This window comes from Apteryx rowi, unplaced genomic scaffold (genome assembly GCF_003343035.1).
Source record: "Apteryx rowi isolate R43461 unplaced genomic scaffold, aptRow1 scaffold_22, whole genome shotgun sequence".
NCBI lineage: Eukaryota > Metazoa > Chordata > Aves > Apterygiformes > Apterygidae > Apteryx > Apteryx rowi.
The window spans coordinates 5,022,935-5,039,284 of record NW_020448530.1 but is presented as its reverse complement, the minus strand read 5'-3'; the positions used below and the strand labels follow the sequence as shown (position 1 = coordinate 5,039,284).

Here is a 16,350-nt window from a genome sequence, read left to right as displayed (position 1 = left end):
CCCCCCCCTTTTTTTTAAACGAAAAAGGGGAAAGAGCAGCGATGGCTGGAGGAAAGCCCCGCTGAGAGCCAGGGGCGCTCTCCTCCTGCGACACCTAATCTCGAGGGGGTTGAGTAAACTCGGCTGGTGGCTCTTGTTCTCCAGGGCCCCAGACTGCGTCTCCCCGCCGCCGGGCGGAGGAGGAGAGAGGGGGCAGCCGGGGAAGGGACGCCCTGGCCCCCCGCCGCTCTTACCTGCCACCGGCGACGGCTTGCGCAGCACCAGCCACCTACTCTTCCACTGCAACGAAAGGCAAAAGGACAGGGTTAGCCAGGGCCGGGGCGGGCTCCCTCTCCCCTCGCGACGGGGGGCGCCGGCCGGGCACCCCCGGCCCGCAGCAGGGCCGCGCCGCGCCGGAGGGCCGCCGCGAGCAGGGACCTTTTTTCCATCTCTCAACTTGACGTGACCCTCCACCACCACGGAATCCGTCATCTTCAGTCATGATTCCGGACAGCTGCGCCCGGCTYGCTGCTCCCTCCCCGCGCTCTGGCCGAGGGGTCACTTTCAAAATAGCTTTATTAGGTCCCCGCACAGGCACAGGGAGCGAGGCGGGCGCACGGCCAGGGCGGCGCGGCGCGGCCCTCCCCGGCGCCCCCCGCCCCACCGGCCGGGGGCCGGGCCGGCTGCCGCAGAGGGGAAAGGTGGTCCCAGCAAACTCCCCGGGTTTTGTTTCATTATGGTGTTTTACTGTGTGGTTTTATTTCTCCCCCGCCCTCCGATTTGGGTAGCACGAGGCGCGAGCCGGGGCGCCCAGAGCGCCGCAGCCCCGCGACGGCCGCCACAACGGCGCTCCTTTGGGAGCGACCCCAGGCCGGCGCCCAGCTCCCGCGGGCCTCCAGCTCCGGGGTTTGCAGCTGGCCGCTGAGGGAGCCCCGCGCCCCGGCTCGGCCGAGGGCCGGCACGAAAGACCGGACCGGACCCCGCCGCCCTCCAGCAGCGAGGCGCGGAGCGGGGCGGCGGGCGGGACACCCCCTTCCCCGCTCCTCTAAACACGCGGCTTTGCCGTAACTCCCCACTTCTCTTCCAGCAAGTGCAATTACCGTCCCCTCGGCTGCCAGGAGACATTCAGCTAACCACCCCAGATAAAAATATCCTTTTTTTTTTTCCTTTGCAATGCAACTGTCACAAGATAGCAGCCCACTTGCACGGCACCCGGAGCTGCTACAATTAATAGAATAAGATGTGATAATGATGTCCTCAGATTTATTTCAATGAGCAATGGCCTAATTAGAGTCCATTATTCTAAAAATACTCCTACTGCATCTTATTTGATGATAATTACATCTTCAGCTTTTTTTAAACAACACCACAGCACATTTTTCTTTCAATARGATAATAGAAGGGGGTATTTTTTAGATGTTTGCGTTTATTTCTCTTCTTTTAATTGGTCAGTTTGCATGCAATAACATATAATTTAATAAAACCATCTTTAAGTGCGTTTCATAATGAATTTCGGGTATGTTTGTTCAACTGGTTTTGCATTCTAATTCAGTTTCTAGATAGATGTTAGGAAAATTCCTATCAGACAAAATTTTGCTAGTAAATTTATGTTGGATTTTCATTCTAACCAAAGTAATAAGCACTTAAATAGAGGGAAAAGTGGGGCAAAATTACCATGGGGATTGCTCAACAGGAAAGGCAGGAGGCAGAGAGTACTGGAGCACCACATAGGAACGTGACCAGTATCCTCCAGGCATGGACCCCTCGCTTAACCTGGAAATTTGCTTCCCTCCCTACAGCCACAGAGCTTAGGGAGGCTGTTGGGTTTGGGGGTTTAGCACAGGGCTCTTCACCAAAGAGCAGATCCTGAAGCCATGAGCTTTGTGAGCTTTGTGACTCAGACTTCTCCACTCCACATCTTCTGTCTCCTGGAAATCTGTGTGACACTTGCATAAAACTGGGAGCACCACTAGCTGAAATATATCCTTATGCAGAGCTTTTCAGATGCTTTCCTGCACAGAGAAGTGTTATTTAATTTTTCATCAGCTCTCAACCCATTGAACAACCTACATAGTGATTCATATATTTAATTGTAATCATATACAACACAGACAAAGTCCAAGGAACAGACCATAGGCATTTTTATTAAACAGCCTACATCATTTATCTAGATTAACACTGTTATATCTTTGTTCTTACACAAATTCAGTTTTTGGTTATTTTTCCTTACAGAGTTTCTTTTAGGTACAGAAATAATTCACCACAACTAAGAAACCCATGAAGATACTGCTGGTATTATCAAACAAAATACATATCTGAGTCTCCRGTCATCACTTTTAATTTCTATACCCTGAAGACTAGCTTTGCTTGAAACACTTCAGACAATTCAAAAATGTTCACTACCAGAGACGAAAAACATTTCACGTCAATGCTTCCAAATGTTCATATCTGACGTGGCTAAAGGTTCCCTATATTTAAAAAGTTGTAATTTTCCATTCTCCTTTAACAGATTATATATATTTTTAATACTAAATCAGTTTCTGCCTTTTTGCCAACACAGCAGAGTACACAGCCACAGTCAGCAGCTATATATTGTAATAATTTCTTCAATTGTTCCCATAATAATTCCATAGACCATGACAGCAAAGCATTAATGGTTAATGATATCATCAAATGCCTGAGGAAAATCCTAAGCTGTTCACCTCAGCCATCCAGTTTAAAAATCTAGAACAGAACCCACGTTTCTAAATCATCAAAACAAATCTTTACTACAAAATCTAAGACATAAAAATGTGCTAAAATGTTTTGCTGAATCAAAGCCTAAATCTTCTGTTTTTTTCCCCAGAACTGGTTTGCCGCAGTTAGCTGGGGAGCAGCTTGATCTGTATCACTCTGCTGGTGTCGCTCAGCGTGAACTTCAAGAGATTGCTTCCRAGGGGAAAGGAATTTCATTCTTGGTGCTCCTCCCTTTATTTATTTCCTTCAACTCAGCTGAGAACACAAGGACAATGTTGTTATGAGCTGGTTATGGGGTCTGACACCTCCACCAGAAACTGGGCGAAAACACTGAAATAACTCTTTTTATGTACCCCACCAGGCAGACAGCAACAATTGTGGGTTTGGTACCCTCTGTATTAACATATTTGTATCACTAGGCCAAATAATGACAGGCTCGTATACGGAGTTATCCACAGCCCTACAATTCTAGATCAAAGATACTGACATCAGCTGGATTAGACCTACTTTTAGGGATCAGTTCTGAAATTTCAAAGAATTACTGTGACAGTTTTCATATTATTTTACAATAAAATATTCATGCCAACTTAATGAAACCGAAAGACTCCTGCATGTTGCTTGTGCAATGGTAGCATGTTTAAGTGTTCAGCTCGAGCTTTTTCGGGGGGCTATCTTCTCATTAATCCAGTTTACGTAGTTAGTCACTCGTGTATATACTCCAGGTCTGTTGACTCTGCCACAGCCATCTCCCCAGCTGATAACTCCATACAGGTAAGAGATTTCATTTTTATCACAGGCCAGAGGTCCGCCAGAATCTCCCTGTGTTAAAAGGAAGGAAAGATTATTTAATTTGATAGAAAATAATTGGAAAAAGATCAGTCAGGGAAAGTCCCAAAGGGAGACTCACTGGAAAAGATGATAACTTATGTTTCTGACTTGTACAATGAGATTTCTAATGCAAAAACTTTTACCTTCGTGTAACCATGCATTAAATGGAAGTACAGGTACGATTAAAAAAAATTCACTCAATAAGAGTGATTTCTAAAATCAAGGTTCAGTAGACTAGTGCTTCCATATTCATTTTTTTAATCTAAATCTCATATGCAAACATTCTGAAATATGATGGGGAATTTTTTTTATTCCACATTGAACAGGAGTATCAAAATACCAGATCTTGCAAATACACRTTTTGAAACACTCTTAGATTCAGGTGCCTACTGAAGAGCATGGATGACTTGGCTCAGTTTCAATGGGAGCCAGTCAGGCTTTGGGGCTAACGCTTTCAGTTGTGATATGGATGGATTACATAAGGCAGAGAATGTTTGAAGAGTTTCTCAATGTATTGAAACCCTCAGAGATCATGAAAGTGTTCAGAGGGGTGTTGCATACACACACACTTTTCCATGTAACTGTGTGATACTGCAATTTTATGTGGCCTATGCCCAATTTTGCATGTGTTGAATGTGATGCTACTGAACATTTAGCATGCCATTGAAACCGTAAAGCAAAAATAAGACCAAACTAATCTTTTCTGACACACCACAGCAAGAATGAATTTGGCAAATTGCAGTCCTTCAGGGAAGGTATTCATTTTTTTTCTTCCTCTTACACTGGCTTTCTATCGAAATGGAAGTGTTAGAAATGAAAAGGAAAACATAACTTAGTAAACAGCACTGGTGAAAGCAGCCACCCTTCTGATTGTTTGAGACGAAGAATAAATTTATATCTTCCTATTTAAAAAGAAATTCCCCTGAGAGCAAAGCAGGAAGAAAAATTGTGTTGCCCTTATATTAGGAGATTTCTGTGATAAATGAGGGACATCAAATGCAAACTTGTCTCCGAGATTAATTTACTTCTCAGGACCTTGCTTATTACTCCACAACTTGGAAGTACCACTGATTTCTGTATCAATTCACTGATTTAAAAAAAAAAAAGAGTTACCAAGAAAAATCTTTAAAAATAATCAAGTAGAAAACGTTGTCTACTTGGTATTTATTGGTCTTGAAGTATTTTTATACATAACACATGGTTTATAGCTTAATTTCCTGAGCACACATTAAGAAAATTCAAAGGTCAGCTACATTTGCTGTGACATTAAGAGGTCTACACTATTCCTATTTAGACCGCACTGCAAGTCTGCTGGAAAGAAAAAAAAAGGAATTATTGATTCACTAATAATGATTTCAGGTCATGAGCACTGTGTTGCAGCGACATCTGTGACTCTAAATCAGTGTTTCTCAGACTTTGCAACTCTCTTTAGACCATTTCTCCTTGTGCAGCTCCTCTCTCCCTCATTCCCTCGTTCTTTACCTTCTTTCTCCCTCCTTCGTTCCTGAGCAGCTCTGTTTCTCCGGGGCAGGGAGTGAGAACCAGCTATAATACTGAACACTTGTATTACTTCCCGGGCAAAGCAATGAAAACTGAGCAAGCGAGGCAGTTTCCAGTTCTCTAGCTAGTATGAACGTTTGCAGCCAATAACTACAACCAGCTCTTCCTGGCCTGGAAACCCTGAGCCACTGCTGGCTGCTGCCATTTCAATCTTGACACCTTTCTTGGGGCGCTTATGATCTCTGTGGGGGTTCCAGCACACAGTACGCATTATATTCTTTACTTAATCTCACTGCCATGTATTAGGTATGCGCTGGCTGTTCCCCAAATTACTGCTAATGGAGTGTAACCCTCCTCCTGCAATACTAACTAAAGAGACAATCRAAAGTTTATCCAAGTAACAGCCTGATCCTTAGTTTGAAAAGCAGTCTGATCTATCGCCACAACAGCTCTGTAGCCTCCCTGAGAGCCAGAGTGTGACACAACTCCAGAAGAGATGCAAAGCAGTAAGAATACGAGGTTGCTCCATGAAGGGTGGGAGTCATGAAAAACAGTTTCCAACAGACTGATATTCTACACTGTTAAAACCCATCCACTATAATAACCTCAGCTCCTTCCTCCTCCAAACCACACCTCCCACCCAGGTATCCTTATTTCCATGCAGGCAAGAGGCAGCAGCTACTGGCACTGGCTCCGCACGAGCTGCCAGCTGGCCACTGGAGCACTGCCATCACACTGCAATCTCCCAGCCACAAGCYAAGGCAACTCACCTTCTGCTGCATAGCTGTTTTTTGTGAAGCTAGGAGGAATATAATGCCGTCGAGGTTTTTGCCCCTCTGTGGAACTTAGTTGACACTGAGCGTGTTAAAAAATTACAGTGGAAGCAAATGGTGTGGTCACATACGTTTCATTTCTTTAGGAAACAGGGCTAAAGAGTTAGCTATCACTGTAATGTCAAAAGGCAGTATCGTAACGCTGCAACATATCTTATGATAATACGCATGTGAGTCAACTCCAGGCATTGAATTCACAACACTACCTGGCAAGCATCAGACTTGCTGTCGAAGTAGCCAGCACAGAACATATTTTCACTGATTTCTGTTCCATAAACTTCAGGGCTTCTGCACTTCTCTTCAGGAATAATTGGTATCAGAGTTTCTTGCAGGACATCTGAATAATCAGATACATCTTTAAAAAATTTCCAGAGAGGACAAAAAATAAGTCATTTTCTTAGAATGTGAAGAGCGTAACATGGAAACACAATCCAAAATACAGCATAAAAACACACTTAACATCTCAGTGATGTTCATGTTGTGGATCTCTTTAGAAGATAATAATTATTCTAAATGATCAGATCACTTTTTGCTTCTTTGGTCAGATCCCATACCCTTTAAAATAGTACCATTTCATATCCAGGCTTTAATCTACTTTAGGTGCTCTCATTTCCTAGAGATTCAGGAACACTCCTTCAGCAGTCCTGTTTCAGCCCTTCAGTCCACTCCTCTTTCCAGATGTGATGTTTAATCTGCTATTTAATCATGATCATATCAAAGGCTCCGTTAGCTTTTGTTACCTTTAGATCACACAGTTAGATCAGGACTATATTTGCTCTTGCTAAATCTCTTACCAAATGAGGCAGCCAGCTCCCCCATCATTCTTGCCTATCTACATAGGTCCCTGCTGCCTCCACATCAAAGCAGCATGGTCAAGCCTCGCAATCTTGAAATTCCCCATCTCRAAGGATGGGTGAGAAGCAGTATTTCCTTCTTTTCCCCTTTCTCAAGCTGGACATTGCACTGCTTAGCCCCAGGTCTATCTGCCCCCCTTCAATAGACCTTTCCAGAGTTTCCTGCCTGGTGAAGGTAAAGATCTCCTCCATCATAGACTTCTGTTTAAGTAGATTGTGGTTGGTTTATGTTGATATCCACCTTGAGAAATCAGGGGTAGGATTCACTGGACTAAATGCAGGTATGTATGGTGTTGGTACCTACAACTAAGCTACTTACGGTGAGATCCCCTCACACTCCACAGAGACCTAATGAGTTGACAACTCATCTCATCCTAAAATAGATGCAAATGTTTGGTCGAATGAACCGCACTCCGAACTCCAGCGACTATTAAGGATGTTCAGGATGACTATTCCAGATGTAAATATTGTAAACATCTACAGGCAGGTAAAATGAATCCCACCAGAGGTCCCTTTAGAAGTATTTTCTGAAACTATAAATTGTATAAATTGTATAACATATCCTTGAGCATTATGTTTTAATTACCATCATTTTTTACCCCAGACACTGACTGTCATTAACTCACTCTCATGCTTGTGTCCCCATCCAGAAATCTGACATTTGGACTGCTCGGGGAAAACGGTGTTACTTTCCGGTAAGCAGATTGGCTGGACAAACTGGGACTTGACGGCACAACGCTGGCCATTCTTCTTCAGCTTAATCAAAACTGCAGAACAGAAAATATAGGCGGAATAAAGCGACTATTCTCTTTTTTTAATGGGATTGGCAGCAATGGGTCTCAGATACAACTTTAATTATCCCCTAAGCTTCTCTTAATTAAGATATTTCAATCAAAAACAGACAGACTCATCTTAACAGCACCTGATTTCACAGTAAATTGAAGGCTGAAACATTCAGCTCCTCCTCTTGTGGGAATATTTGTTTTATGCTGCACTCGCTGAGTAGATTTTGCTTCACTGCCTTTGCAGAGAAGGGGGAAGAGAGAAAATATGTATGCCTCCTCCCACCTTAAATAACAGTGACAAATCCACAACTTCAGCTGAAATCAGTGGGATGTGTAGTGCTCACTGTTTCTGAAAGTCTGGCCACATGCCTAATTCCAGTTTGATTTAAAAAAATTAATTACTGAAAGAGCTGATGTAATTCAAACTCCTTGTTATCACTGAGTTCAGCAAAATTGAAGTTCTCTAAAACTAAGGAATGAAAAATTAGGATATTTCAAAACCAAGCTTCTGGAAATGACAGAGAACTACGCTACCTCCATAACCTTTACTCTGCCCTCACAGGGCTGAAAACAGCAAAACCTCTGGACCAGTCCTGACTGGTCAAGGGGTTGCTTAAACCATTTTAGCAGTGCTTTGGTTGTTTCATGAGATGATTTCAGCGATTTGGGTCCCTCTGGGAGATGAAGCACTTGCCCTGAACCTGCATGTGTGACCATTGCATCTCACTGCACTGGGGGAAGGATGGGTCAGTGGTCAGGCAAGCTTGTCAGGAGGGAGGTGCATATAGTCTAACGAGTACATGTAAATACAGAGTTATACGGTATCATGAGCTTGATCCTGAAAGGAGACATCAGAAGTAGCCGAAACGCTGGTCCTCTGTAGAGAACTGCCTGTGTTTGGCTGTAGAGCAAATGAGAGGACTTTGTGTTTGGTGTAACAAGGGCAGTTGTCCGGTTTGGGCACACCACTCAGAGGTGGCCGAGCTGAGGTAACGTGGGCACATACATTAGCGCTTTGTATCATGGCTTCCAGAAGCTGGCGGTTTTCTGAGCACAGCTGTGTGGAAAGCAAGAGATCCTGCTGGATAGTCTACTGGCAAGACTTTTTGTTTTTTATGGTACATGTAAACAGTATCTCACAAAGTGAAGAGCCCACACAAGGTGCACTTCAGCACTCAACAGCTTGCTCTTCCTCRCCTCCTCTCTCTTCCCTGCCAACTCTGCCCACTTCCGAGTCCTCTTTACTTCCCAGCAAACACCCCTGTGGTGGTTTGTTTCCTTTTGAAATGCAGTTTCAGCACCAAACAAATCTTCTGTTGCATCAGTAGAAGTCACTGACAGGGCAGAGTATGCCCCCTTATTTTCTTTTCCTCCAGATTTCTGCCTGTGATCAGGCCGTTGGTTTTTAATGGAGAACGTCTTAGGACCTCCATCTTCAACCAACCCTAGGCTTGGACACTGCGTATCTGTGAGGCATGCCAGATTTCAGAGCAATCAAAAGAGTTAGGAGATCTCGAAGTGCCAGCTCTAATTTACCCCAGGATAGTTCAGAGCAGAGTAATACCTCAAATCAAGTTCAATTCGTGCTGTTCTGACAGAGCTCCCACCAGCACTGCATCTGAATGCTTTTTGCTATATAGTCAGAAATATTCACCATCCAGGAGCAAAAAAAGACAGTACATTCCTGACCTAAGATATCCCTGATGCCAGGCTATTAAATACACTCATAGACAGAGTGCTCACACAGCTTGATACCCCAGGGAGACATGCCAGCTTCCATAAGAGCAGATCAGGAAAAACGAAGCGAGTTTCTSTTCTATTGTCATTCTGACTAATGTTATAAGGTCAATCAGAAGGGCATTTAACTTTTGACTGATAAGACAGCTGATTTTTAAATCTCTCTTTCATGTAAAAAAGTGTTTCTTAGTAACATAGCTTTTCGGAGCAGATGGGGCTATTATATTCAACTAGTCAGATCCTCTATACAATACAGACAATAGAATTTTACCAAGTAATTCCTGCATCAAGCCCACGGTTCTTGGTTCAGTTGAAAAAGACGCCCAGTCCCACAAAGACTTGAAGTGATGATGAATCTGCCATACATCTAGGTAAATTGCTCCAATGGCTAATTACCATAATTATTTAAAATTTGCAATTTATTTCTCATCTGAATTTGTCTAGCTTTTAGATGCTGCTATAATTCTGGTGGAACTAAGAACCCTCTGCTATGAAAAGCCTCTCCTAATGTCTCTGATTTTTTCACTGTGAAGGCAGTTTTCAACAGAACAACTGAAAAAAACTAAGTCAACTAAACAGGATATAATATTGTAAGAACAAAAATACTCACCAATATCATGTTCAGTAGGGTTGAACACAGAATACTGAGGATGCAAGATATATTTCTCTATTTCAAATGTTTGTGTTACATCAGTCGTTCTATTAAATATATGCTGACCCAGAACTACTGTAATGGTGGATTTTGGTGGACTATAATACAAAAGAAAGAACAAGCAATTCTGTGATTAACAGGACAAATAAAATCCAGTTTTCAATGGCTGTATGTCCCATGAACTATAATAACCGCAGCTCCCCAGCACATCCATTATATTACCTTCTCAAAATACCTTGACTTGTCTCCTAGGCTCCCTACCTACTGCTGGCTGGGAAAAAGATGATTATGGTTATAAAGAGATCCAGGCTCTGTGGGTCCTGATTAACCTAATTAAAGGCTGTTGCTCCTTGACAGAAAGAAATGACAACCCAAATATACTGCTGCCAAGCTGCTGGCAGACCAACTGCTGTAGGGGCTGCAAGCACCTCTTGTTCCAGAAACTCAATTACCTCTCTGTCAATCTTGACCAGACTTTGCCAATGAGTATAAAAATTAAGGAAGAAATGAGAGACTGGAAAACTAGTCAGTGGTGGATTTCTCTAGGAAACCAGGATTTTAAAGATATTACAGGCATGGRTCAAGTTTTTAGAGGTGCTGGCAAACCAACAACTTGGGAACATCTGGGCAGCATTCACCTAATAGCTACCACCACTTTGCTGCTGAGATTAAATTGATCTATGTTATATCTGCTGTCTACAATCACAAACAGCTTAGTGGGGAAAGGTCTCAACAGCACACTGATCTAATGTGAAAAAACATATTCAGAGGAGATTTTGTTTTTTGTAATTCACATCATCTTTTTCAGTCGTTGATTGTTTACTTTAAAAAGACCACAGTACTCTTATATCCAGACAACTAAGAGGAACCAGTACAACAGCTGGGAAGAAAGGGAAATTTGGGAACAATCAGGAAGTATTTGGAAAAGTAGTAAACTCTCTAGCTTTGAAAACAATGGAATTCAAATTTTGCTCTTGCTTTAAAACCAATTTGATCCAATTTGCAGGTGTCTTCCACATCAGAAAACTCATATGTTTTATTATCCAGTGCAGGAGTAGAAAACATCTGTCATACATCATGCACAGATGCAGAGTGATCTACACTGCTAAGTTTACCTAGATGAAAAAATTCTGACTAACTGCAGTGCACAGAGAAGGCAGCTATCCTACAACAATAACTATGCTTACAATTAACAAAGGATAGCTCAAAGTTTACTTTTTTTTTAATGACTGGAAAAATAAAATACAATAAAAGATTCTTCAATGACTATCTAAGGCCAGGATTTTTCCCCTGTTCTTGCAGGGTAAACTGATCCCTTTGAAAATCAGATTTGGGGCCTGTAAAACAAAGCGGAAGTTTGCTTCCCAGGACAGTACTTAGACTAGATTGTAAAGGCTCTAAATGGTTCTGCTGTGACTATCTATGAATCCATGGTGAATCACTGAGGAAAAGAGAAAAAAAAAGGGAGGGGTTACAAAAAAGGAAGAAAACAAGAAGTTAGTTGCACAGGTATCTATTGTCGCCTAGCGGAAAGCGATTGAAACTGTGGCTAACTCAGAGGTACTACCCAAACGGAAGAATGCAAATTACAGTGCAGCAATTAGGGAAAAATCTGTATGTACGAAACCACCAGCTGGAAGTGGGTGGAAATGTCCTGAATAGCTGCCAAAGTTAGTAGCTATTTCACAACATTTGAACAACAAATGCATTGTGGCTCGAGCTCCGAATGCCTGAGTACAGCATTCACAGTGGTATTATTAGCTCTACAAGCTATCAGGGTATGTATTCTGGCATGAGGTTTTCTGTTTCTCTTGGCTTCTTTACGATGCAAAGGAACAATGGGTATGAAATGATGTAATATTTTTCCCATCAATGTGATCAAACTGAAATCAGGAAAAGCATTCAGCATTTGTGGAAAAAGAAATAGAATAAAATAAGAGCATCCTATAATCAACATTTTCTCCAGTGGCCTACAGCTGGAAGAAAGAAAAAATCTCTCAAGGAAATCAGCCTCCAAAATCCCAMCGACATTCAACAGTGGTTCAGTTCTTCCCTTTGGCTCTTGGAAAAGCTCGGCCCACTCTATTTGTGTCAACCAGTTTATTGTCTCTAATAAATCACTGCTTGGCTGTTTCAGCCTTTTTGAAGAAAACACAGCAACGAGAGTAGTCGTCTCTGTTATACCTCAGAGCAGGCATAAACATGCAATCAGGTAACTGCAAAGAAGTGAAATACTTACATTCCCCCCCCTAGATGCTTGCATGTGCAAGCCCCTGTTCTGTACCCTGCCATCCTTAGACCCAGCACTACCTTATTCCTTTAATCAGGTCACTTAACTTCTTTAAGACTCCTTAAGGAACAAGATAAAAGCTAGTGAGAGAATAGGTCTCCAAGGTATTTGCCAGCTCATGAATTGCACTCAGTTTGCCCATAACTACTTTGAAACATTGGCCTTCTTTTCCGCTGTTGCAATTCAGGTTTGTTGTGATTCACAAGTGGGCTGTGACTATGAGGARGGAACCTACTGTCATACTAATAGATGAGTTTACCTGTTAGCAAAGCAATGTGCTGCTGACACCACCCAGCAAGTCTGAATAAGGCTTCCAGCACAGAAACTGTCTCCAATATATATAGCTGCTGTCCAGGGATGAGATCCAGGCAAAGATGAAGATCCCCCAACAATCCTAGGTCTTACAAAACTTCTTTTTCTGTGTCTTCTCCCACATGGTCTTCTAGCAATTGCAAAATTTTCCACATCATCTGGAGCTGGTGGCCTCCTTTCCTTGCTTGCTGAAATGTAAAGGGATATGGTATCAGACTATAAATTCTAGTGATTTCAAAGGACTGGAACTTCCATAGAAGTCTTTCAAATAAAGACTCATTAAATTATCATTAAATGCAACTGAATCTCACTCAGGAGAGTTGCAAGATTGAAACCTATGCCTCTTCCAAACACTTTGGCTACACGTGTATTAGTATAAATTAAATGTGCCTGGGAATGTATAATCAGACACTGTTTCATTTACAAGTACAAATATAACTTTTATTACTGGCAGAGACACAATGCACAATACTGCACATCTTCATTTTCACATATTGGGCTGAGCTTTGTCATTCTAATGGCAAGGACGAATATGATTGTGTTAATGTCATCAATCACATGTATTTGAATCATAAATGTGGAATAAAAGGACCACCCTATACACTGACTTTTCAGATTATGACTCTGTTCTAAAGGCCTGCTTTAACATTAACAACAGTTAAATATTGATCTAGGCAAAGAGCAGACCTCTTTAGTTTTTGGATTTAATATACTTTACGTCATATGCCTTCAGGATCTAGTCATCTATTTACTCACAGAGGCCCATTCCCTCCTCTAAGCCTGCTTCCCTGAGTAAGGACAATTTGTATCAAAGCATCATTCATTTCTGAAGTCTTACATGTTCTAGCAGAAATTCTTGTGATATTGGGATGACTGTGGTCACTAAACTGTGACAGGGTTAGTGTAACACTGCTGTGTTGCAGGAAAAAAAATCTCATGTCGTATCATGACTCCAAAAAAATGCAAAAGCAGCTTGTTTTGGTCATTTGATTTACTGCAAACAGCAAGATATTCAACATTCTGGGAACAGYAGAACATTCAAAATTACACAGTGAAAACTTGTTCTAGTATCAGTAAATCTTCTTCATTAATTCATAACATGGATTTTAAGACAACCTTTACATACCACAAGATTGAACGTTACAATATTCCCAAGACAAACTGTTGTCCTTCATGATGTAACACCATGGTTTCTCATCATCATCTGGATTTCTAATTAATTCAAGGGGAGAATGAATTACAAGCATTAACCACAACGTTGTTCCGCACTTCCCAGATGTTTTCAACGATTTCTCTTGCACTGTGCAGAGGGCTGACAGGACAGCCAAGCATGGAGCCATCTGAACCTGACCTAACAAAGCTCCCCTAAATGGGTAAGTAGCCTTTCAGTAGGGTTACTCATGCTTAAAGATAAGCTGGTTAAGCTTATGGACAGAGGCCAGATTTCTAAGGTTCTTCAGGACCTGAAATGCAGACACATGACTAAATACGATTAAAATTTTCTTACAAGTATTTGGATGCATGAGCATGTTCACATGGTTTAACTACAGCCCACACTGCAGTACTTCAGCAGATTTCAGATCAGCTATTTTCAGGACTAAATCCCATGGGAGAGAATCCTTTTTTAGATGAATTTTTRAAGAGAGGAAATTCCAACACAGATAGATTCATAAAAAATCCATAACAAGAATAACTAGCAGAAAAATTTTTGAGATGCTCAAGTTCACATTCCCTGGAGAGTCTGTGGAAACACAAGACTACCTCAAGAAAGTATTACATTCCTCAAAAGCATTTTAAGAGGGGAAAAAAAAACAGAATCAATTTAGTCCTCTGTTACTTTTGTGTGAAACGGGTCTTTTCACTTGATTCCACTAGGTTTCTCCATGGTACAGCAAAACTGTCTTTGCCAGTGCTGCAAAGTAACAAGAAATTTGCCCAGTTTACTAATTCAAGAATATAGGGAAACTTTGAAGACCCAGAARGGTCTTCAGTATGACCAAAAAAACAGACAAGGTAATTCAGGGCTCCAGATAAACCATAATTCTAATTTCAATTGAATTTATCAGAAGCAGTATCTATTATTTTAAGGTTCTTTTTTTTTCCTTTGCAATCTGAGTGCTATTCAGAAAAAGATTAAAACACTTTCACATTTTGAGAACTGAAAAAGCAATACAGGTTGAGTCATCTTCCACCAACAATGTTTCTAAATTAGACTATTTGAAGAAAGAGATATCTGCAGGATTATATAGTATAGCAGAGAGAGCCCCAGAAAGTGACAAAAGTGAAAAGCTTTTTTCTCAGCTCTACAGAATATGATAACATCAGCTCCTACACCATTTAATTCTTTGCATTTCAAATCTGCAAGGGAATATTTTGCTTAAATGATGCAAACTGAAGGAATCAGGATTTATCAGAGCACTAAGTATGTGCCCAATAATTTGCCATGCTGTACAGGGATACTGTAAATCTCATACTTAAGTGCTTGAATCAGGACCAAGCATTGGAAAGCAAGCCAKTCTGGATTAAGGGAGGGTATAGGAACCGTTCATTAGCTTGTTTTAGATCACAGAGAAGAGGAGCTACTTTGAGCATTCATGTTTTTTATCACCAGACAAATTAGGAAGTACAGTACATTCTGATCTTCCTGAAATACTAGTCTGACTTCCACACACACAAAAAAAATACAGATCAGCCAGTAAGTTATGSAGAAGCATCTAAACTTTGCCATTTCTAGTGTTTGCTCATCTCCAGAATTCCCTCTAAATGGAAATATTTCCTTATTTATGGATATCCATTGATCTCATGAAGACCTCAGAGACAGGGGGAGCATAAAATGAGAGGAGAAAGCCTATATACCACAAACCTTTTCATTATAACTATACAGAAAGTTTAGTAAAAATGTTGTCTCTCACCTGTGTAGTTCCATCAACATCGAAACACAGTGAAATCTTATTTTGCAAGAATTTTGTTTTGGAAGAAATCCAAGAAAGAAATTTGACATCCCATTTTGACATTATGTAAGTACAGTGTTTTGATTTCTCATTCTGAAATAACTTTTCACTTTCAAAATGGTTTTCTTTTCCTTCATATTGCACAGTTCACAAGTTAAGAATTTGAAATAAAAAATTAACCTTTTCAGTCCGGCTAGTGTGTTTCTTTCTCCTTGTGAATATACAGTTATGAACAATTTCAAAATTTTTGTGGTATGGTCCTATTTGAAAAAAAATTCTGGGGAAAAAAAAGTACCAGGAATTCCAAACATTATTTTATGACTAGCCTTCTCTTGGCAGACCCAGCTTTTGATCTAGCCTATCTATCAGATCTAGTCTTCTCCACACGTACATCCCTTGTGTCAGGCTGCTAAAGTCTGGCTTTTCTGAGATACGGGAAACACCTGCTTTGATATTCCTGGCCCTTCTCCCTGCCAAAGCTGCTCCTRCAATACATCCACCTCTTGGCTTACAATTACAGGAAAAACAAGAACTTTTCTCACCTGCAGTAAGAGAAAGGTCCCAAGCCTAGCAATATTGCTTTTTCAACACTATTGACATGAAGCTCTTCATAAAGTAAATCTGAATTCCAGGGCAAGCAGCTGTGTCCAGAAACTGTCGTCTTCGCAGTACCTCTGTATTCTGTACCATTGCCAAGATAGCAACGATGGCTAGGAACTGGCAAAACATAACATACTGGTCAGGATCAGAGCAAATTACGCATTAAATAAGTACTTTTTTTCATGTATGAGGCCCCAGAAGAGGGTCTATGGGCCCAATTCTATAGTGCCCTTTACCTTTCACAGGGATTTGTTCCAGCAAATGAGAACTTAAAAAACAGTGAGTGGTAAAAA

At 41.4% G+C, this 16,350-nt stretch overlaps 2 protein-coding genes across 2 annotated transcripts in view; both read right to left on the bottom strand.

Moving 5' to 3' along the window:
• Positions 1 to 471, bottom strand: part of DOK7 (docking protein 7) — a 71,140-nt gene extending 70,669 nt beyond the window's left edge. Inside the window, exons 1-2 of the mRNA XM_026064696.1 lie at positions 418 to 471; positions 234 to 279 (exon numbers count right to left, since the gene is read on the bottom strand). Of these exons, the coding sequence (XP_025920481.1) occupies positions 234 to 279; positions 418 to 471 (100 nt within the window). The remainder of the gene's footprint in view (positions 1 to 233; positions 280 to 417) is intronic.
• A 2,889-nt stretch (positions 472 to 3,360) lies between these two features.
• The window catches only part of HGFAC (HGF activator), a 45,729-nt gene continuing 32,739 nt past the window's right edge, over positions 3,361 to 16,350 (bottom strand). The window contains exons 8-14 of the mRNA XM_026064556.1: positions 16,000 to 16,174; positions 13,633 to 13,718; positions 12,454 to 12,694; positions 9,863 to 10,002; positions 7,357 to 7,497; positions 6,083 to 6,231; positions 3,361 to 3,534 (exon numbers count right to left, since the gene is read on the bottom strand). Coding sequence (XP_025920341.1) covers positions 3,361 to 3,534; positions 6,083 to 6,231; positions 7,357 to 7,497; positions 9,863 to 10,002; positions 12,454 to 12,694; positions 13,633 to 13,718; positions 16,000 to 16,174 — 1,106 coding nt within the window. The remainder of the gene's footprint in view (positions 3,535 to 6,082; positions 6,232 to 7,356; positions 7,498 to 9,862; positions 10,003 to 12,453; positions 12,695 to 13,632; positions 13,719 to 15,999; positions 16,175 to 16,350) is intronic.